The following is a 23,518-nucleotide window of genomic DNA, read 5'->3' as shown; positions in this document are numbered from 1 at the left end:
AGTTGTTGCTTTTTGAAAAGAGACCAAACAAATCAGAAATTCTAGTGATTTACTTCATTGAAAGGGACCAATTGGGTTCAATGTAACCAGACTACACCGCACTAGTTTTCTTGTGGACTTTATTCAGGGAGGTCTAGTGCCTCAGTGTCTTCCTGTATGCTAGAGCAAGGCAGAAGATTCATGACCTACTCAGGGACTGGGGAAATAGAGAGCCAATTCCACCATGTATCAAAAATAGCTACAACAAATAAGTCCTGAGGTAGTCTGAAATCATTTTAAAACCTGTCTTGGAAAGTTTGGATGCGGACGGTGATATGTGTTAGTGATCTCCTGCTGAATGTAGCTGCACCTTTTCTACTATCAGTACGAGGTTCTTTTCTCATTGCAACATTTTATTTACTGATATGCCTTCTGGAAAAACAGACGCTACTAGTAACTGCATCACTGCTCAGAAGACAACTCTTCATTGAGAAACAGACAGATGAGTGTTCTCTCAAAGAGCGACAGTGGAACTTCAGTGGATTTAAAACCTGAACCACTCCCTCAACTAAAGAGCCAAATGCAGAGGGAAGCACACTTTACGGACATAAACATCTCGTCACAAGTGTATGTGGGAGAGAGTGGAGGACTAGTAATCAATGTGGAAATAGCAAGCTGATTGCATCATGTTTTATATATTGCATACACCCGTCAAATCCTCTCAGATCTCCAAAAGTGCATATGGTCTACACCCCTCAAACTCAACTCTGGAACTCGAAGCCATTTCCACTGCCTTTGTTCCCCTTAATCAGGGACTGATTTAGACCTGGAACACCAGGTGTGTGGAGTTAATTATCAGGTAGAACAGAAAACCAGCAGGGTCCAGACCTTGTAGGAGAGAGTGGAGTATCCCTGGTCTAGACTCTAGGGGTTGTTTTGGTATTGGGCCATAATATCCACTAACTGGAGAGAGTGGAGTATCCCTGGTCTAGACTCTAGGGGTTGGGCCCTAATATCCACTAACTGGACCCTATGGTTGAACCATCCACACAGACTCTGGGTTTGAATGACATGAACCATTTGTTTTGGTTACATGTTCAACAATGTTTCTGTGAATAACAGATCGAGTTATTACAACAGCTGACGGTACTTTCTATCTGGGTCATAGTCAAGAGATGTTCTGTAATGATATTGTAGCGAACGGCAGGGCATGGAAGAGAATCCAGGCCGCTGGTGTGAAAGGAAGTCACTCTACGCATTGTGCCAATAGGTTTAACCCACTTTGTGGGAATTGTAACATGTCTCATAAAGCGATTTTACCTTCCCCAAACGTTGGTGCAGGGAAGCGGACCTGCGTCGCTGGTGTGAAAGGCAAACACCCTACACATTGCACCAATAGGGAAAATCCACTTTGTGGGAATTGTAATGTGGCTGAAAAAGCGAGGATCACGACAACATTGATATTGGATCAAAATGATGGTCTATTTCAAATAGAATTGCTTGGTAAAACATGTTCTCCTCCTCTCTAAATAATTTAAAACAGCTGCCTAGGCTATAATTCAACTAACAAGCAACGGTGATGATATGAAAAACAGTGGAGCAGCACCTGTGACTACAAATGACATAGTGGGATACGTAGACTTTGTTTAAACGGGCAGCCCAATTCTGCTCTTTTGCCCAATTATTGTCGAAACCTCTGATCTAGATTCAAAAATGTACCATGGTGCTACAATGGTACTTTCATGTATACCATGGTATAGTCTGAATCATGGAAATGTACCATGTTTTTAGCCTTGAAATATGATGGTACCACCAAGCACCTAAATAATCCTGTGGTATTTCATCATGTAGATAATGGAAATACCATGGATTTAACCTGCATTATACATTCTACCATGGTAACGCACAACCATAATAGTACCATTGTGTTTTTTTCATTGTACTACTATGGTACATTTTTGTAAGCGGTAATTGGTCAAAACATACAGAAATCCTCCCAAGAAACATACTGCAGATTGGTGAAAAAAGATGCATATGTATGTGATTATATGGACATGATTGACACCCTGAAGACAATGGACAATATTGATCGGGAGATGCTTATGGCTCGCTTTGATGTTGAATCACTCTATACAAACATCCCCCACCAGGCAGGCCTAGAAGCCATGGAAGCTCTGGCACACTGTCTTAGTCAACGACCCAGTGGTACACTGTCTTAGTCAACGACCCAGTGGTACACTGTCTTAGTCAACGACCCAGTGGTACACTGTCTTAGTCAACGACCCAGTGGTACACTGTCTTAGTCAACGACCCAGTGGTACACTCCCTTAGTCAACGACCCAGTGGTACACTCCCTTAGTCAACGACCCAGTGGTACACTCCCTTAGTCAACGACCCAGTGGTACACTCCCTTAGTCAACGACCCAGTGGTACACTCCCTTAGTCAACGACCCAGTGGTACACTCCCTAGCACTAACTGTATTGTTGAACTTGCTGAGATTATTCTAACTGAGAACTTTTTCATGTTTGAAAATGAAATGTTCATTCAACAAAAGGGAACTGCTGTGGGTAGTATAATGGCACCGAATTATGTCCATCTGTATGTGGGGTTGTTTGAGAATTATTGTTATTTTCAGCCCTGACAGTCCATTCTTGGGCCAAATCAAGCTCTGGAAACACTTAATTGATGACACATCTCTTCTATTCCAGGACACAGCAAAGGAACTTCATCAATTCCACTCCTTCATTAATACAAGCAGTGAGCATCTGAAATTCACGCTCACCTTTCATGCAGATGTAACACGTTTTCTGGACATTTTGACAAAGGGGGAGGGGGTGGCTTTAGCACAGACCTATACAGGAAGCCGACGGACAGGAATTCCCTGTTACGCGGAAACAGATTCCACCCTACACCCCCGAAAAAGAGTCTCCTATCTGCCAATACAGTGGCATATGCAGGATCTGTAGTACACAGACTATGACTATGACAAGCGTACTGTCTGGATGAGCGCTTCAGACAATGGTGTTGTCCAGAGTATTTGCTGCACGACGCACTGGACAGTTACAAAAATATGACCCAGGATGACAGCCTCACTCCCAAACCTCCCCACCCCCCCTGACCAACAAGTCCTTTGCTTTCTTCAATACTCCTCACTTGGCTAACAGTTTGACCACATAAACACGGGTACATCTTGAGCACTGACCAGACCTTTGCAGGTTGTGGATCTTCCACCGGTGCCAAGTAGCACCTTATATATCAGAAGCTTCTACAGCCATGACATCATTTTCTGGAATTTTCCAAGCTGTTTAACTTAGTCAACTTAGTGTATGTAGTAATCTTCTTGCCCACTGGAATTGTGAGACAGTGTATTATAAGTGAAATAATCTGTCTGTAAACAATTGTTGGTTAAGTGACTTGTGTCATGCACAAAGTAGATGTCCTAACCGACTTGCCGAACCTATAGTTGGTTAACAATACATTTGTGGAGTGGTTGAAAAACGGGTTTTAATGACTCCAACATAAGTATGTAAACTTCCGACTTCAACTGTATTTGCACTGGTGACAGACAATGCTGCAAACATGAAGGCTGCTTGGTCTAAAGTGGAGTCCTACCCTCACATCACACTCATTGGCTGTGCTGCTCATGCATTGAATCTGCTCCTCAAGGACATCATGACACTGAAAACAATGAATACACTCTACAAGAAAGCCAAGGAAGTGGTTAGGTATGTAAAGGGTCATCAAGTTATAGCAGCAATCTACCTCACCAAGCAAAGTGAGAAGAATAAGAGCACCACAGTGAAGCTGCCCAGCTGGAGGGGAAGGAGTCTCTCCAAGAAATGGCCATATCACAGTCAACTGATAAGGACAGCCCCATCATGAGGAACCTCCTGGATGATGTATTTTGGGAGAGAGTTGTAAGCAGCCTGAAACTCCTGAAACCTATAACAGTAGCCATTGCAGATTGCGGGAGACAATGCCATCTTGCCTGATGTTCAGACTCTGCTTGCAGATGTAAGAGAAGAAATCCGTACTGCCCTGCTCACTTCACTGTTGCTCCAAGCAGAGGAAACTGCAGTTCTGAAATACATCAAAAAGCATGAAGACTTCTGCCTGATGCCCATACATGCCGCAATGTACATGTTGGACCCCAAGTATGCTGGCAAGAGCATCCTGTCTGGTGCAGAGATCAACAAAGCCTATGGTGTCATCACTACCGTGACTCGCCACCTTGGCCTGGATGAGGACAAGGTTCTTGGTAGTCTGGCGAAGTACACTTCCAAGCAAGGGCTTTGGGATGGAGATGCAATATTGCAGTCATGCCAACATATCTCATCAGCCACCTGGTGGAAGGGATTTTGTGGATCTGAGGCTCTTTCCCCTGTTGCCTCCATCATCCTCCAAATCCCACCAACATCAGCCGCCTCAGAGCGCAACTGGTCCTTGTTTGGGAACACACACACCAAAGCATGCAACAGGCTGACCAATACAAGGGTTGAAAAATTGGTGTCCATCCGGGCAAATTTGAGGCTTTTTGAGCCTGACAACGAGCCATCCTCAACAAGGTTGGAAAGTGACATTGAAGATGAGGCCTCAGAGTCTGATGTTCAAGAGGTGGACATTGAGGAGGTCCAGGGAGAAGACATAGAAGCCTGAGAGGGAGACAACCAAAGCTTTAGTTTCTATACTCATTTGACAGTCGTTGAAAATGTTTTTGGGAGTTGCGATGGATCATTGGGGATCATTCATTTTTCCCTTTCTTTTGTTGTTTAGTGAAATCATGCCATGTGAAGAGTCAACTCATTTAATTAAAGTTAAATTCATAACTAAATTTTTATTTTTATTTTTTTATTGGAAGGATTTAATCATTTGCAATTATGTCTACTTATGATAAGGTAAAAGGTTTATGTTTCTGTCTCCATATGATATGGTAATCATATCCAATGCAAAAAAACATCTACATTTAAATGGTATTAATATTAATTTCCATATTCCTGTTAATTCCCACGGAAAGTCTCCACCTCTGAATATTCCCCAAAATGTGCAACCCTAAAAGTCTCACTAAGCCCAAACCTGATGGGATGGCGTATTGCTGCAGAATGCTGTGGTAGCCACACTGGTTAAGTGTGCCTTGAATTCTAATTAAATCTCAGACTGTGTCACCAGCAAAGCACCTCCACACCATACCACCTCCTCCTCCATGCTTTACGGTGTGAAATATACATGCGGAGCTCATCCATTCACCTACTCTGCGTCTCACAAAGACATGGCGGTTGGAACCAAAAATCTCAATTTTGGGACAAATTTCCACCGGTCTAATGTCCATTGCTCGTGTCTCTTGGCCCAAGCAAGTCTCTTCTTCTTATTGGTGTCCTTTATTAGTGGGTTCTTTGCAGCAATACTACCATGTAGGCGTGATTCACACATTGATTCACACATTCTCTTCTGAACAGTTGATGTTGAGATGTGTCTGTTACTTAAACTCTGTCAAGCATTTATTTGGGCTGCAATTTCTGAGGCTGGTAAATCTAATGAACTTATCCTCTGCAGCAGAGTAATGGGTTATTGTGTATAGATTGATGAGAGAAAAAAACAAATCAATTTTAGAATAAGGCTGTAACAAAATGTGGAAAACGTCAAGGGTTCTGAATATTTTCAGAATGCACTGTATATATTGGATTTTCTGTAACTACTACAGTGGAGGTAGGTATACAGGAAGTATACAGTGACCTATTTCAAAAACAACTTGTATCTACGGCCACTAAACGTAATGGTCATATTGGCAGGTATTTCAAGCTTCCAACATAATACTTTTTACTGTTGCCTAAAAAAGGTTCTGGATAGAACCAAAAAGGGTTCTATGCTTGCTTCATATATGGCACCCCGAAAGGTTCTCTCTCTATATATATCAACGCAACATGTAAAGTGTTGGTCCAATGTTTCATGAGCTGAAATAAATTGTGCCAGAAATGTTCCATACACACATAAAGCCTTTTCTCTCAAATTGTGTGCACAATTTGTTTACATCCCTGTTAGTGAGCATTTCTCCTTTGCCAAGATCCACTTGACAGGTGTGGCATATTACACAGGTGCACCTTGTGCTGGGGATAGTAAAAGGCCACTCTAAAATGTGCAGTTTTGTCTCACAACACAATGCCACAGATGTCACAAGTTTTGAAGGAGCATGCAATTGGAATGATGACTGTAGGAATGTGCACCAGAGCTGTTGCCAGAGAATTGAATGCTAATTTCTCTACCATAAACTGCCTCCAACTTCGTTTTAGAGAATTTGGCAGTAGGTCCAACTTGCCTCACAACCGCAGACCACATGTAGCCACACCAGCCAAGGACCTCCACATCCGTCTTCTTCACCTGCAGGATCATCTGAGACCACCCGGACAGCTGATGAAACTGAGGAGTATTTCTGTCTGTAATAAAGCCCTTTCATGGGTAAAAACTCATTCTGATTGGCTGGGCCTTGCTCCCCAGTGGGCTGCGCCCCTGTTCAGTCATGTGAAATCCATAGATCAGGGCCTAATGAATTGATTTCAATTGACTGATTTCCTTATATGAACTGTAACTCAGTAAAATCATTGATATTGTTGCATGTTGCGTTTATAGTTCAGTATAGAAACTAAATTGGTTCCATATAAAACCCTATATGGAACACAAGGGTTCTATATGGAACAAATTTTGGTTCAGTGAAGAAGAACCCAATGGGGTCTGATCAAAAGACTACAAAAGGCTTCTACACAGAACCTTTTAGGGTTGCCATACATATATATCCAGAACCTTTTATTCTGAGTGTAGGTTTTAACTCGGCCCGATCGTATATATATATAATCCTTTATAACTATGTGTACCTCTGTGATTAATTATGATTGACTATGTACAAAAGTTAATTGAACTGTCTTTATAAATACATTTATCATGTTGAGCCAAATATAGCCTGGGAGTTCAATTCAGGGATGATGTCACTGAAGGACGGGTGGATTTGCTGTGATTTATTATCTGAGACCTTTTTAACGTTTATCCGCTAAAGCACAATCTGTGTATTTATGGGCAAATATGATGATACCTTTGTGTTCGCTCAGAAGTTAGTCCTAAAGTACGTTTTGTACTGTAAATTCTGTACATGGTGTGTAGGCAGGAGGCTAGAACTCCTCATTACTGGGTGGGCGATGGTACTGCGTGTCTGAGCAGGCTATGCAATTAATTAAGCCATCCAAAGTATGCACAACCAGTGCGTGAGTGCAACCTATATCACACATGGAAAGGCTCCCTCGTGAAAGAGATCCTGGTCTCAATGGGACTCCCAAATTAATGAATAAATAGACCGTCGCTAATTAGCATTTTTATTGTATTTTTTGTATCTATGGATTTCCAGCCTACCACTGCGCAAAGTGGCACAGCTCTATACCACGACAAAGTGTATTCACAACAGTCTTGCTGACGAGCAGTGCGCGCTCCGATTGCGCTGATGCGTTTTCATTGGGTAGCAGCCCAGTGAACTTGTGCGGAGAGACGGAGAGAGAAGGAACCTGCGGGGTCCATTTAACACCAGTAGAGTGCACTCCGCTCCACACGCGCTGGGTCACTTCTCGAGGAAGCAACGGGCTGGTTTCTCCCCCTGCCTTTGCTGCACCTCCGAAACATTTTAAAGGATCGGGGTCCGTTTGAAGGACAACAGCGAATCTCCTCTCATGCCAGTGCGTGTTTAACGTTGGGAGGGAACAAATCTCCACTGTTTCGTTTCGTTTTAACGATTGAACACTGCAGTGTACAGTCCGACGTTTCACTTGGATTTTAGGAGTTCAAGCGCGGTGTGCGCTCATTCCCCTAACCATGGAATTATGGATAAAGTTGATGGTGTTGTACGGTTTCTGTTTAGGGGCAAGTGCTGAGAATGACGGCAGGTAAGTGCACACATCTCCACATATGGTTCAATAGGCTACAATTCATTATTTTTTGATTAAAAAAAACATTCTATCAATTATGTTGTTTTTGGAAGTGTTCAAATTGCGTTGGTGATTGTGGAATATGGAGAAGGTGTTGCTCATAAACTCTGAGCGAGTTTTTAAAGAGGTTAATGTGACCACGGAGATGCTATTGATTCCTAATTCCATGAACGCGACTTCCACATAGTGAGCATATGAGTTTGCAATGCAGAGACTGAAACGTTGCTGATGTGCTGAAATGATTCGGGCTGTAGTCGCACTTGACGTACAGTGGAAGGAATAGACCTATACCAGTGTAATCTATTTTCTTCTCCCTTATTTTCATAAAAAAAATAACATAATTGTTTATCTCGAATGAATGGTGTACTTTTATATATATAAGAAATGAACATTAATATATGTTTGCAATGTTTTTGCTGATGCTTTTTGTTTGGCATTCTTTATGTGGATCTACTAGGTCTATGTTAGTACGTAGGCCGAATACCACAGAGTTTCTTAACCATCTTTGGTAATAAACAGTGTTTCGCTGTTTAGGCCTACATTTGCAAAAACCGAGTAGCCAGCAGCCTACTTTCTTTGCAAAGTCAGATGCTTGGATTTCCCTCTCAATGAGCTGATATCACGGTGACAGCACCTACCTTGCCGGGTGGTTCATGTCCAAACACGAATCCGGTGAAGTATTTGGAAAGGAGAAAAGTGCCCAATCTAAAGAATGTTCCTGAGATTGAAATCTACATCTACCTTATCTGGTGCAGCTGTCATCTTGTCTCTCCATAAAAGGAATGTTATACAGCTCGTAATAAGCAGTAATAAAAACATCATACTGACGAATTCCATTTGAGCTCATTGTATATAAAACGACCTATATACTTTTTTCTACCTATATACACAGTAAGCCCTCTGGTATTCCAGATATGTATTCCTTCAGGATATGTTTCCAAGCTTGTTTATTAATAAGACAGGTTCACTTTCACTGGACTGGCTCCAATGCACTTGCCTTGCAGTATTCATCATCATAAAGGCTGTTTCCTTTGGGAGAGTGATACAGTAGACTGAGGAACTGAAGGCTAGGTTGCATCCTATATGGCACCCTATTCCCTGTGGAGTTCCCAATGGGTGCTGGTCCTATGGTGCATTGAAGACAACCTTTATTCTGTATCTCCATAGGATAGAGTTGCAGGTCTCACACTATAATTGGATTAGACTCCGTACAAATAGCAATAGAGTGAGACAGAGTTGGAGAGTATTTCTAAGACGTGATATTACTCCAATAGTGATCGCAGTCGAGCGTTTTAATTTGGTTTTTCACCCCCATTTATTGTTGTCAGACAGACTGAGCCCGAAGCACAATCCATCCCTCACCGATACCTTACACAAATAAGGTTTCAGAGTCAATAGAATATTTCTTAGGGATTGATAGGGCTGAACTTTCCTACCTGTCTGTCGTTAAACACGGGTTGGTGCGTGTGTGTGCGTGAATGTGAGAGTGTGTGAGTGGATGTTTACTCCAGGTTCTTGGTCATAGTGTCTAATGTTAGGTAATGTTAATGTGTTGTGACAGGGCCACGGTCCCAGTCTGGTGAGTTGTGCTGATATTTCCCCATGATGCCCTTCCCTGCCCAACCCATAATGATAATTTGCATTAAACGAGCAGCATACGTAATTAGCGTCACCCTCTGATGGAGCGCGGCTTGTCACGCGGGTCATTATTGGCCTATTTCCCCGGTTATAAACCTGGCCTGCTGACTTCAATCTAAATTCATAGGGAGAGGGTCCCGTGAGAACACTGTGGAGGAAAGTCATTTATTATCTGAACTAGCTGTTTGGAGGAGAGAGCTAATGGGCTAAGCTAGCAACTGAGGGGGGCGTCACCGCTCACTGGCCAGCCACAGCAAGGTCGTTTTGTCCTAGTGGTAAATTGGCTCAAAACAGGCCTGATTAATTACAGATTAACTATACCTGTAATTCCCTGTTGAGGGGTTTTCATTACTCATCAACATTGTTGTCAGTAATGTTTAGTCCAAGGATGAAAAATGGCGCTAGGCCAGTCTTGTTGTGATGTGGTCTATAAGTGATTCTGTATTGTAATCAGGAAATGGGCTATCTGAGGTAAGGTCACAACACTTTGCCTCGATGAAAGACTACACATCAGATAACATTTAAAGGACTAGTTTGCTTTTTTTTAAGTCACAATCCTGAGTTTGTATGTCAGACCATTAATCAGACCACTGAACAGCTAGGATGAGATATTTTATCCTAGTTGGAGAAAATCCAGATTCCCCCTTTAAATAGCCACTACTCATGGAGGCTATTTCTCTATGATGATGTCGCCACATTGCTTTGCTCCAGACACAGCCAATACATTCCAATCCTCCTCCAAGTTACTGCTCCAAACCATGTCCTCACTCTCCTTCCAAACATCCTTAGTATATTCTAACAACATTAGACCTTCAAAGATAGACAGACCTTATTTTATCCCCCAGGGTTGACGTTAAAATACGTGAATAAGTGTATACAGAGAGAGCAAGCAATTTTCCTGGACATTGGTCAAAGTAATTCAGCAGGACTAGTGTGTGGTACTAGTCGTTTTCAGAATAAAAGCGAGCCACATTCATGAACATTTATGAAGCGATGTTCTCTTTAACATGAGTGTGCTACTTGTCCTCAGGTATTTAGATTAAATGTGTATGCAAAGGTTGTGTGTGTGTGTGTGTGTGTGTGTGTGTGTGTGTGTGTGTGTGTGTGTGTGTGTGTGTGAGAGAGAGAGAGCGAGAGAGAGAGTGTGTGTGTGTCACTGTCAAGCAACATTGCAGTCATAGATTGTTATTATTACTCTCATCATTCTGAGGGACACTTTTAAGACAGATTATTATCATGCCATATAATAATGTCTCTTAGTGCCACTTAAGTGTCGGGTGCTGCTATATGAGCAATATGTCATCCTATTCATTGTCAAACAGCAGAGATTGGCCTCACACACACACACACACACACACACACACACACACACACACACACACACACACACACACACACACACACATCCTGGGCTAGATGATGGACTAACATGGATCCTTTCCCCCAGCGTCTGTTGTGAAGAACCTGTCTAGTGGTTTGTTTTCCTGATGAGGCACCAATGGAATGCCAAACGTGATAGTTCTGTGCTTCAGTTCCTTCACAGCTTACTGCAATGTAGTATTATTCATACACAGAAGGTCAGACATAGACATGGATAAAGAAGGATAAAGACATACATCTATCTGATCTGCCGTCAACACAATTATTCTACAGCGCACCGTGTTCAGAATGATTACAGTAATAACACAATATGAATTTTACATGGAGAATTTGATGGGACATCACTCCAACATACCGTAGTGTATAACTGACCTAGTCATAATTCAGTTCTACTTTGATAAATCGTGTTATAACAGCACAGTTGTGTGCATGATTCTGCCGTGTTCCAACGCTCAGTTTTATGACTGATGGAGGGAGAGAAAGAGATGGAGGGAGAGCGTGGTAGAGATGGAGGGAGAGAGTGGTATAGATGGAGGGAGAGAGTGGTAGAGATGGAGGGAGAGAGTGGTAGAGATGGAGGGAGAGAGTGGTAGAGATGTAGGGAGAGAGTGGTAGAGATGGAGGGAGAGAGTGGTATAGATGGAGAGAGAGAGTGGTAGAGATGGAGGGAGAGAGTGGTAGAGATGGAGGGAGAAAGTGGTATAGATGGAGAGAGAGAGTGGTATAGATGGAGGGAGAGAGTGGTAGAGATGGAGAGAGAGAGTGGTATAGATGGAGGGAGAGAGTGGTAGAGATGGAGGGAGAGAGTGGTAGAGATGAAAGGAGATGGAGGGAGAGAGTGGTAGAGATGGAGGGAGAGAGTGGTAGAGATGAAAGGAGATGGAGGGAGAGAGTGGTAGAGATGGTGGGAGAGCGTGGTAGAGATGGAGGGAAAGAGAGAGATGGAGGGAAGAGAGAGATGGGGGAGAGAGTGGTAGAGGTAGAGGGAGAGAGGGAAAGAGATGGAAAGAGAGAGAGAGACAGTGACAGAGAGCGCTTTCTCCCTCCCTCCCTCCCTCCCTCCCTCCCTCCCTCCCTCCCTCCCTCCCTCCCTCCCTCCCTCCCTCCCTCCCTCCCTCCCTCCCTCCCTCCCTCCCTCCCTCCCTCTCTCTCTCTCTCTCTCTCTCTCTCTCTCTCTCTCTCTCTCTCTCTCCCACCTCACCTCCTGTTCCACTGGCGTGGCATCACACGTCTCTTTATGAGGTGCCTCTCAAAGTTAATTTGCATCATCACCTGTTCGTTGGCATTGCCGCCCTGCCTGCCCGCCGCACAGGGTCGACTACACTGCCACTTTTTTGTGTTGCAAAAACGCTTCAGGCAAACCAATTATCATCCTCCCACTCAGTTGGCGAGGCTATGCCCGCAATATCATATCACTTTTAGGCCCTATTAGTTTTACGCTGGTGGATAAAAATTACCCCTGAATAATACCAGCCAAGGAGTTATGTTTAAATTAGTAATACGATGATGAACCAATTTGCAGCAACTCTTCCTCGTTATTATGTGTTAATCAGCTATTTTAATGATGTTTTTCACCCGTTGATCCACATTCAATATGGATAGTTATTAGCAAGGCACGCTATTAGCTACCAGCAGAGGGTTTATGTGTTTTCAGTGCAAGCTGTGGTAATGGGACTATATCCCTGTATCTGACCAGGTGCTCAGTGTGTGTGTGTGTGTGTGTGTGTGTGTGTGTGTGTGTGACCTTTGGCTCCATCTGGTCGTGGTCCTGCTGTGTGTGTGCGGTAACTCTCGGCCCCCAATTCACAATCATGTCTGGCAATCAATTCCAGAGCCCTCTCCTCTGCTTCTTTATCTTCTCCTCCCTTATCCTCTTCTCTCCTCCTCTCTCTATTTCTCCCCTTAACATTCCCAATGTGTCTCCTATTGGATTGTGCTCAGGGCTCCTGATTCTCTCTCTCTCTCTCTCTTTGCCAGCCGTGCTGCGTACAAACATTTTCCCTGGTCCTGCCATTTCCACTTAGCATCTTCCATCAGACTTTCTCTCCTGTGAAGTGATTGGCAGCGGGGGCAGACATTAGCATTTCCAGAGTTTTGGCAATGGAGGCTAACTGGATGGGATAGCAGGAGGGTAGGACGTGTCCCGCATGCACAACCACGTCAATCTCAGTCTCCTCAGCCCTCAATGCTGAGGCACGATAGAGCAAGGCAAGACGCCCCCTTCTGCCAAGTGTTTTTTTCAAGACACCTTTGGCTACTTCGTTTCAATAACAAGCATCAGAACCTTGATCTCTCTGTCGTTACAAAACGTTCAGATATAAATTAATTGTCTAGAACGGAGATGATTCTGTGTCATGTAGAATTTAGAATCAGCTCTGTTCGTTCTATTTCTACTGTCTCTGATTCATTTAGCTAACATCACAGAACACAACCATGCTCTGATCGTTGTCCCCATCCGAGGCATCCTTAAATGGGCTTAATCTTTCTCTATTTCCTGTAAAAAATATGTTGTGCTGTGCTTCCGCTACAGATAAATGAGTAATCCTACTCTACTCTGCCAAGAAGCTATTTCTCTGAAATAGAACAGAACGTAACATCAGTTCACAGAAACATTATTTAGGCTGGTTTTCATACAAGAACTGTCATAAGGTATTTGCCCATTGCCAGGATGAAAACGGCTCTAGCCTCATGTTCTCTTTCCTATTTCTGAAAGATGGCATTATCCTACCCACTTTCTTTAAGCGCAAACGACATTCTGACATTCTGCTTCTGATAATGTTTCATTTGGACGTTGGCACACAGACAGTCGATGCTCATGACGCCTCTACCTCGTTTGGTTTTGGCACTCAGAGCAGGGGCTTGTTCAACTGTGACGTTCAGATTGGACTGTGTTGTGCAGAGCAGATAGGACTGTCTGTCATGCCATTGTGCAGAACATTTCACATCACTGAATACACCCCAGTCTGAAGATGGGGGGGGGTCACATTATGAACGTCACAATGATAACTCACCACAGTCTAATCTCTAAACACACATGCACACACGCGCGCACACACACACACACACACACACACACACACACACACACACACACACACACACACACACACACACACACACACACACACACACACACACACACACACACACACACACACACACACACACACACACACACACACACACACACACACACACACACACACACACACACACACCTTCATTCTGAGCTATGGGAGTCTCTGCCTGGCCCCACAGATTAAAGTGTCAGTGATCACTGATGTGGAGAGAAGCTTGTCGTATTAGTTACATTCGGTCCTGTTCTTCTGTAGTCTCACCCGTAAGTCTTCAGCTCTGACATCACACCAACCAACATGGCTCCCCTGTGCAATAAATGCCAACATGCTGATTGGGAAATGTCCTGTGTTTTTGTGCCAGCTCGCTCACAGATACGTTTGTTTACTTTCCTTACACATTCTAAGGGACATGGGAGTAGCTTCGCATTTGGAAAACAAGTAACATTTAATTATGTGCTGGGTAAAGAATGAACAAACACATATTCAGTCTGCCAATCAGTGCCTTGGGCTTTGTTTTGAATGAGACTGCTCTCTCTCTCTCTCTCTCTCTCTCTCTCTCTCTCTGTCTCTCTCTCTGTCTCTGTCTCTGTCTCTGTCTCTGTCTCTGTCTCTGTCTCTGTCTCTGTCTCTGTCTCTCTCTCTCTCTCTCTGTCTCTCTGTCTCTCTCTCCCTCTCTCTCCTGGCTTGCTGGGCAAGAACCAACAGACCCTGCTGGCTTTTAAATTCGTCCATTTTAATTGGCTGTGAACTGATAGAGCTGTCTCCTGACAGGTGGCCTCGGCAGATGGCCTCGTCCAATGGGCTGTGTCGCTACGGCGCCCGCATCGACTGCTGCTGGGGATGGACCCGGCGCTCCTGGGGCCACTGCCAACGTGAGTAGTGCCAACTCTACCGTGCCCGCTGCTGGGTTAGGGTTACCGGGGGCAACCAGGGTTTCTGACAGGGGTTGCCGTGGGTTACCTGGGTGTAGCTGCTGGGATCTAACCACAATTAGGATGTAGAAAGAGGATTAAACACCCGTCTAGAATCAATCAAATGTATTTATAAAGCCCTTTTTTACATCAGCCAATGTCACAAAGTGCTATACAAAAGACATATAGTAACTAAGGGCTCTGAAACACACACTCTACCAACGAGCACACGGCACACACACTTGTTCATAGGCACATACGTGGACGTACACACACACGAAGTGAAAAATACACTTGACATTTTCACTGCTGCTTTTGAGTTTTCCGTGTTGTGGGAACGATATTCTAGCCGTGAATAAGGCTCTAGTGAGCAGATTCCCATTATACGCTTGTAGCCATGTAAACAGATAATTGTAAATGATTGCTGTGAGTGTATATTTAGTAAATGTCATGTATATGTAAATGCAGGTGTGCAGGGAATCAATTTGGTGACAGTCATGGATTCAGAGGATGCCCCTACTGTAAATATACCTTGTTTTGCTAGAATGAGCCTACTGTAGCCTCAATATACTTATTTTTACTAGAATGAGCCTACTGTAGCCTCAATATATCTCGTTTTACTAGAATGAGCCTACTGTAGCCTCAATATACCTCTTTTTACTAGAATGAGCCTACTGTAAATATACCTTGTTTTGCTAGAATGAGCCTACTGTAAATATACCTTGTTTTGCTAGAATGAGCCTACTGTAGCCTCTATATACCTCGTTTTACTAGAATGAGCCTACTGTAGACTCAATATACCTCGTTTTACTAGAATGAGCCTACTGTAGCCTCAATATACCTCGTTTTACTAGAATGAGCCTACTGTAAATATACCTTGTTTTGCTAGAATGAGCCTACTGTAGCCTCAATATACCTCGTTTTACTAGAATGAGCCTACTGTAGCCTCAATATACCTCTTTTTACTAGAATGAGCCTACTGTAGCCTCAATATACCTTGTTTTACTAGAATGAGCCTACCGTAAATATACCTTGTTTTGCTAGAATGAGCCTACTGTAGCCTCAATATACCTCGTTTTGCTAGAATGAGCCTACTGTAGCGTCAATATACCTTGTTTTACTAGAATGAGCCTACTATAGACTCAATATACCTCGTTTTACTAGAATGAGCCTACTATAGACTCAATATACCTCGTTTTACTAGAATGAGCCTACTGTAGCCTCAATATACCTAGTTTTACTAGAATGAGCCTACAGTAGCCTCAATATACCGCGTTTTACTAGAATGAGCCTACTGTAGCCTCAATATACCTTGTTTTACTAGAATGCGCCTACTGTAGCCTCAATATACCTCGTTTTACTAGAATGAGCCTACTGTAGACTCAATATACCTCGTTTTACTAGAATGAGCCTACTGTAGCCTCAATATACCTCGTTTTACTAGAATGAGCCTACTGTAGCCTCAATATACCTCGTTTTACTAGAATGAGCCTACTGTAGCCTCAATATACCTCGTTTTACTAGAATGAGCCTACTGTAGCCTCAATATACCTCGTTTTACTAGAATGAGCCTACTGTAGCCTCAATATACCTCGTTTTACTAGAATGAGCCTACTGTAGCCTCAATATACCTCATTTTACTAGAATGAACACATTTTGTGCAACAGTATTACATTATACCACCGTCTGATATTATATTGACCCTTAATAAAATATCTAGCCCTATGGACAAATATTGACTCTTATGGAAACAGAGAAGTATTGGCTGCTGCCATACTGTGTAATTATATCCTGCAGAGATGTGTGAATGATATTAATAGGGAGCTCTGAAAGTGTCGAGCAGCCTGACAAATGGGAGATACACTGCATGGCTTGCTGCACACATGATGGTACAGCTGTTGCTTCGGCTGCGGAAGTGTGATGGGTGACACAACGGGCTTACTTACGCACAACATGTAGAGAGTAGACAGAGAGAGGCTGGGCTGCATGTTGGCTCCGTCTCTGTCAATCTACTAACCTGGAAGCCTGGGGGTGGGGGAGGGGTTATAATGCTTTCATGTCATCGTCATTATACTTCACATCACCTTCATAACCTTTCACCTCATATGCATTTTGTTTAGCTCTTTTGTTGTTGTTGTTTTTTTGCTAATCACTTGTCATGACTCATGCTATAATCATGCTAGATTTTTTGGTGTTTGTTCATGTTGTCGTTTTTAGACTAAATTAAAGTGTCACACTGCTGGTCCCTGTCCAAAGGTATTTACTTCACGGTGAGCTCTATTGTTTCCGTTTGGCACTGGGCCTTCCATTGGATGCCATGTTATGGTTTCCTGGTCCCAGATCTGTTTGTGTTGTCCTACAATGACCAGAGAAGCTATCAAGACAGTACATACTGACCTGGGAGCAGGCTACTGTAATGGTGGCCCGCTTATTGCCCTTTCGTTCTCCCCTAGGCAAGGGTGTTGAGCTCAATAACCTTCACTTGGTTTAGGTTTGGCATCAGGCCCTCCTTTCAGACACTCTGTTATGGTGGTCGACCTCGTTCCCTTCCCTTCTCCCCTAGGTGAGAGTGTTAGTGTTGAGTTGAGTAACCTTAGGCCCACTTATCGTGTCAGATTAACATTCTGCCTCGCCGCCAGCTGACTCTCCTCTCCTCTTTATCCCTCGCTCCTCATTTGAGGTGAAAAGAAAAACAGAATATGGTAATTGCATTCTCACATAGACCCTAGCTTGAGAAAAACAAGTTATGGTAATGACATAGCGACTCAGACTTAGAGCCAGACCAAGACTGTGCTGGGAGGGAACTCAAGAGACGAGGCTCAAGACAAAGTGGCAGAAATGGATGCTTTTGTGGTTGCTATTATTTGTGACGGCTAAGGCCCCAACATGTTGCTAGGCTAGTTAGCTAAGAGCTCTGCTGTCGTGTTGGCAGGAATCCCTGTACTCAATAAGTGTTGCTTCCTGGTCATTTTGGTCTTGGCTCAGGTCCTCCCAGCTGTCCATGTTGGATCAGTCAGGAAGAGGAAGTTATCTCCGTTTCTAGAGTAGACAGAATATAACATCATATATCAGACCAAATATTTGTTTTATCCTGTTTGGGTTTAGCTCCATCCTCTGCATTGATTTGAAATTAATTGACAGGTGAAAACAATATGGTGGAATCAAGCCCATCGTAAGGCTGTCTTTCACCTGGTCAGTTCTCTCAGATCAGTGCAATGAAGGAGAAGACAGGAGGCAAGGAGAGGACAGAGTTTCTAGACAATTGAGAAATAGACAAGATCTACAGTGACAGGGATTAGTAGAGTAATCCGTGTTTCCGCTTGACGTTTGATTGACATGTCAAAGTCTTTTGGGTGAGTAGATACCTTTGACAGGACCTTGTTTCTGTTCATTAGACAGCAGTGTGTTATCTGTCTGTTTTCTCTAATACTGTTCCAAAGTACCCATCAGGAGTCTCACACATTCCATGTCAAGTACGAGAAAACGTTGAGTTCACCTCGGAGAGTCGTCCCCCCTCTCGGCAAAAGCTACTTTTACCCACCACCTGTTTTTGAAGGAAACCGTATCGTTTTCCCGCCTGCCATCCATGTCAGACGTTGTGATAAATCAATGCCATAGGAGAAAAACCAGAATGTTCACTAACGCCTTCAAATGCCCCCGACCGAGCGTACCACACAGTCCAATCACTCGAGACCTCAATCAGTACTCCATCATGTTGCCACAGGGCTGATTTAAACTTCGGAGACGGAGGGAGGCCAGTCGTCATGGATTACAGATTACACCACTGCAGTTTTGGGGCCGGCCCCGGAGATTAGATTGGCGGTGCTATCGGGTTTTGGCTGTCTCCAGCCCTGCAAGAGTTCAGTGATCGGTCTGGGTGACTGCTCACAAAGAATGGAGAACTGGAATGGGTCTGCCCCGAATTTAAAGCTCCCTGTCCCCAGAACTGAGAGAGAGAGAGGAGAGATGGGAGAGGGAGTGAGTGAGTGGAGATAGACAGAGAGAGAGAGAGTGACAGAGAGAAATGGAGAAGGAGAGCGATGGTGGAGAGAGAGGAGAGATCAAGAGAGAGAGAGAGAGAGAGAGGGACAGAAAGAGAGAACCGAGAGGAAGAAAGAGAAAGCGAGAGATTTATTATAGGCCAAACATTTCCATTGGTACTACACTGACATGTTATGCGATTGGGTGGTTTAAATCACAGGCAGCGTTACTTTACTTTATCCAAGTGCCACCATAAACAGAGATGCATTTGCCTTGCTAAGCATCTGCAGTATATCTCCAATGATTACATACACATCAGAATGTCCCTCAGGTTTAACTCACAGTCAGGATGAGAATAGACCACTGGCAAATCAACAAGTTTTTCTTAGTCCTCACGTCCTAGTCGTTTAGTCATAACAAGCTCTCGGATTATGGCAAAGAGCTGCAAAAAAGATGGCAAAGAGCTGCAATTAATCAAACCAACACTAAACAAATGACGGTGAGTTTTTTAAATGAATTTAATCAAATTGAAGCCTCCTCAGTTGCATCATATTCCATCTCTCTCATTCTCTCTCCCATTCTCTCTCTCTCTCTTTCTCCTTTCTCTCTCTCGCTCTCTCTCTCATTCTCTCTCTCTCTCTCTCCTTTCTCTCTCTCGCTCTCTCTCTCATTCTCTCTCTCTCTCCCATTCTCTCTCTCTCTCTCTCCTTTCTCTCTCTCGCTCTCTCTCTCTCTCTCTCTCTCTCTCTCTCTCTCTCTCTCTCTCTCCTTTCTCTCTCTCGCTCTCCCTACAAATGGAATCCCAAATTAACTCTCTCTTACCGGTCTATTGCTTTGATCCCGGATTTTGGAAAGAAATCCAAGAGGATACCGATCTTCAGTGCAGTTTTGCATGAGACTGTTTAGTCGGTTTCCCTCTCGAAGTACAAAGTAGCTTGGATTAGGAGAGGACTTTTAATTGGTAATGGAAGCCAATGAGTGAGTGACATAATGGGTAAACTGATACAGTTTAACCAATACCCTGGCCGTGACCCTTCACCCTGAGGGTGAGGATAGGCAAAAAACACATTTCCAAATATAGGACAAATTTAAGCACCCATTAAATAATAATAGTCTTAAATAGCTTCTCTTTGTCTCGTTTTCTTCAAGGCCACTGATCTGCTATTAGCTGGATGGGTGAAATCCATTCAATAGAAACTTAATCATGTAGTTTGATCTGTTAGTGGTAATGAGGTAAGTAAGAGACAAGGAAGGTAAGGTAATAAAAAGTACATGGATTCTGAAAGGGAGAAATCAATAGATTGTGTTTCAATTCAACGTGGGCCTAGGAAGGATCAAATACTTTGTCAAATATCAATCTGTTCATACCTAAGCACTTGTATCAATTATTTGTCAGACACAGAGAAATATGCTGCGGCCTCCTTCAAAATGTGGTGACGGTGGTGGTATTTTTATCCATCAAAGGAATGGAGGAGGAAATTGAATTGAACATCACAGAATCTGCAGCCTGTGTGTTAGAAGAAAACGCCTTGTCTTTCTCCTCTCGGCTTGTGATGTGAACGTTCCACAAATATGCAATTAGCCAGCATGATGCCACGCGGTATCTCTGCGGAACCACGGTACAATTTGACCATCAATGTAACTAATTGAACTATCTAAACTCCAATTTGACCATCAATGTTACTAATTAAACTATCTAAACTCCAATTTGTAAACATATTTCAAACATAGCTATTAGCTACTGGCAACATTGCGCGATGAGAAGCATCCATTCTCCATGGTGCTTATGCTAACTGCCATTTACATAGAATTTTCACTTCGTTTCCCATTGACATCAATGCATTACTAGACTTAAGTGGAAGTTGGAATTCACCCCTGTGCTTACATTTAGTGTGATTGATCTAAACTTGGATTTGTAAGCATATTCCAGATGTAGCTACTAGCTACATTGCATGTTGCGAAGGGGACGTGCCACCCGACGCCCATCCTCTGTGGTTGTAACCATGTAATGTGTGTGACTCCTTGTTATGCTTTGTGCATCATTTCAAGAATGCTTTACTCGTCAAAAAGAGCACGGCTCTCTGGCTCTCTCATGCCTCGATTCTGTTCACTCATCCAACCAAGACAAAACGCCTGCTGGAATGTTCTTTTCTTTGTGTTTGCACATTTGTTTTGCAGCAGGCGTCTTCGCTCTAACCCACAGAGTAGTCGGGAGAATACGGTGTCCGCCACAAGGTCAGCTGCTCCACATATTTCTTTCAAATTATTCTTGGCAAGACGAGGTCCTGGAGGCAGCGAGGCAGACACATCCTCTGAATCCTGGCTTCACTGATTTATTAATAGTCACCCCCCCCCCCCCCCCTCCCTCATCCTCCCCCCTTCCCCATCCCCTTGGCAAAGAAATATCTCCTCCCCTTCTGGCTTGACAACTCTGGTGCTGCAGCCACCGTTTGGCGTTCACACCAGCAGCATGACTGAGATGTTTGGCGTTCACACCAGCAACTTGACTGAGAGCTATGTGATGATGCCCTCAGATGACTAAGTGTTAGTTATTCATTTCCTGTGCGTTTGATATCCTCATATAAACTATATACAGCTGCCTAGTTAGTACATGAAAACTTCCTCAACCAAGAGCCTATGTAAAATAATTGTAGTTCAATGAAGATTACTTCCCAATCTTCAAAATGGTACGCCTACATCAGTGATGGAAGATTATATGTTGTTTCGGGGGGGGGGGGGGGGGGCTCAGTCGGGGTCTCAACTTACTGTTGCAAGAGTTAAAATAGTAGAATAAACAAGGTGCAATGAAAAAATGTGGTTGTGCATCAGCAGTTTTTCTCTTGTTATGTCAGTCACTGATAGTCACTCAATTAGCCCACGTCAGCTAAAGTATTTTAGAATGGTAAGTTAGTCTAGCGGCCAGCTATCTAAACTTAGTAATCATGGTGGAATTACCAGCCGGGGGGCCCACATTGATTTTTGTTATTCAGTCTTACTCAGAAACCCTATCATATTAAAAACTGCATGCAAATTCTCTACACCCTGTGGCAAACTGCGTAGAAGTTTAGGAAATTATATGTAAAATAGCTCATTTTCCTCTCTGCCCTATGGCAAAATGTGTAGAATTGCACGAAATGAACTCCGCTGTCAGATAACGGAATGCTAAAATGTTTTTTTCTAGCAATACATGTATGTCAAGCAGTACAGTAAAAAAATATCCAGCTTTTCTTCTACCCGAATACAATGATTTTGACAATATCATATACTGTATCTTAACATATGAACTGTCTTTGCTAAACACTGTCAAGTTACAGTAGTTAGTGAAATGTAGCTGGAGCATACTTCCTCATTCCAATGAAGTTCACAAACATCTGACCCCCAGAGACCAAAAGTAGACCAACATCCTTAGCGTAGACATTAAAGCCCGTAGATGGTGATAGCGCTGACAGCATCCACGTATTCCTATGGAAGACGGAAGTATTTGCATTTGAACCACGCCATATTGCTGCATGGGGCTGAATGGCACCTAGAAATTGCTAAGGATCATGGTAAAAGTGGCCGTAACTAGCAAAGGTTCATGGTCGATGTAGTCATTTTCATCCTGCCTGAGAGAGCCAACTCCACCGGGCGCGAGCCTCCCCGTAGCCTGCCGGCCCGTGATTGGTCTGTGTCAGCACATGGTCCTGTGTGACGACAAATGTAGTAGTCAGAATGGATCACAATTTAATTAAATATCTCGATTTGATTGACCGTAGGATTGAACTTGATAATAATAAACTAATATTAGAGGCTAAAACTGCCGTCAAAATGTTCTTTGGGGATGGGGGGCTTTCTGGCGATTGTAATTTACATAGGCTTACTAGGCCAGACCAGGGCTTTTGGCACTGCTAGGTTGCTAGCAGCAGCTGACCAGCAGAGCTCGTGACTTCAGGCTCCAGTCTGGACACTGGGGGCCTGATCCTTAGATGGGTTCTAAGGATGGATTGCCAGAGGAATGCCTGATGCAAACTGGTGTGAAGGGGTGTCATCAGTAGGTATTCAGGGAACGAGAAGCGCGTTGAATTGGAGCATGTAGTTGCTCCTCTACGGTTGCGGCGGCCATTTTTAGTTCCTCATGTCGTTTGATGTGGTCTAATGAACACAGGGTATTTCCCTGGGCCGCACCGCTAGATTTAAAAAGACCAACCTTTCTCTGAACCCAACAGCCTGGGATGGGTTACTTCTGAGCATGCTTGTCCTCATACTACCCTCTGTGGAAAAAGTTTAAAATAAAACCCCTCACAGCTCGTGACAGTGACCGTGTCAGCTGTATTAATAAATGATTTCATCGACTTTAATTGGCCCAAATCGCTGACCAGATAAGGACTTGACCTAACAAGTTTTACACGTTTCCCTGATTCAACTCCCCCCGACAAAATATGTCAAACCCTTTTTTATTTTTAATCAGGGGCGTAATCTAGAGGTTTCACAGCTCACCTGCGTCCTCGCGTTAACACCCTATCTCATATATCCCAGGTTTGGGCTAACGCTGTCTTGTCTATTAGGTTACACATTCTAATAAAGTGGAATGAGACTACACAATGCTATCTCCTC

General features: G+C 43.5%; 1 protein-coding gene across 8 annotated transcripts in view; it reads left to right on the top strand.

The window, feature by feature from the left end:
* Positions 1-7,537: 7,537 nt before the first annotated feature.
* LOC109876336 (nephronectin) overlaps positions 7,538-23,518 on the top strand; it is a 55,455-nt gene continuing 39,474 nt past the window's right edge. Inside the window, exons 1-3 of one of the 8 annotated variants that reach the window (XM_020468768.2) lie at positions 7,538-7,896; positions 14,805-14,905; positions 21,104-21,160. In XM_020468768.2, the coding sequence (XP_020324357.2) occupies positions 7,826-7,896; positions 14,805-14,905; positions 21,104-21,160 (229 nt within the window). In that variant the 5' untranslated portion in view covers positions 7,538-7,825. The remainder of the gene's footprint in view (positions 7,897-14,804; positions 14,906-21,103; positions 21,161-23,518) is intronic. The other 7 variants (XM_031828245.1, XM_031828244.1, XM_031828248.1 and 4 more) reach the window with 7 other exon arrangements.

The sequence above is a fragment of the Oncorhynchus kisutch genome, linkage group LG7 (assembly GCF_002021735.2).
Source record: "Oncorhynchus kisutch isolate 150728-3 linkage group LG7, Okis_V2, whole genome shotgun sequence".
NCBI classification, from domain to species: Eukaryota; Metazoa; Chordata; class Actinopteri; order Salmoniformes; family Salmonidae; genus Oncorhynchus; species Oncorhynchus kisutch.
Note: the sequence above shows the minus strand (reverse complement) of the source record. Positions and strands in the feature narration are given on the sequence as shown.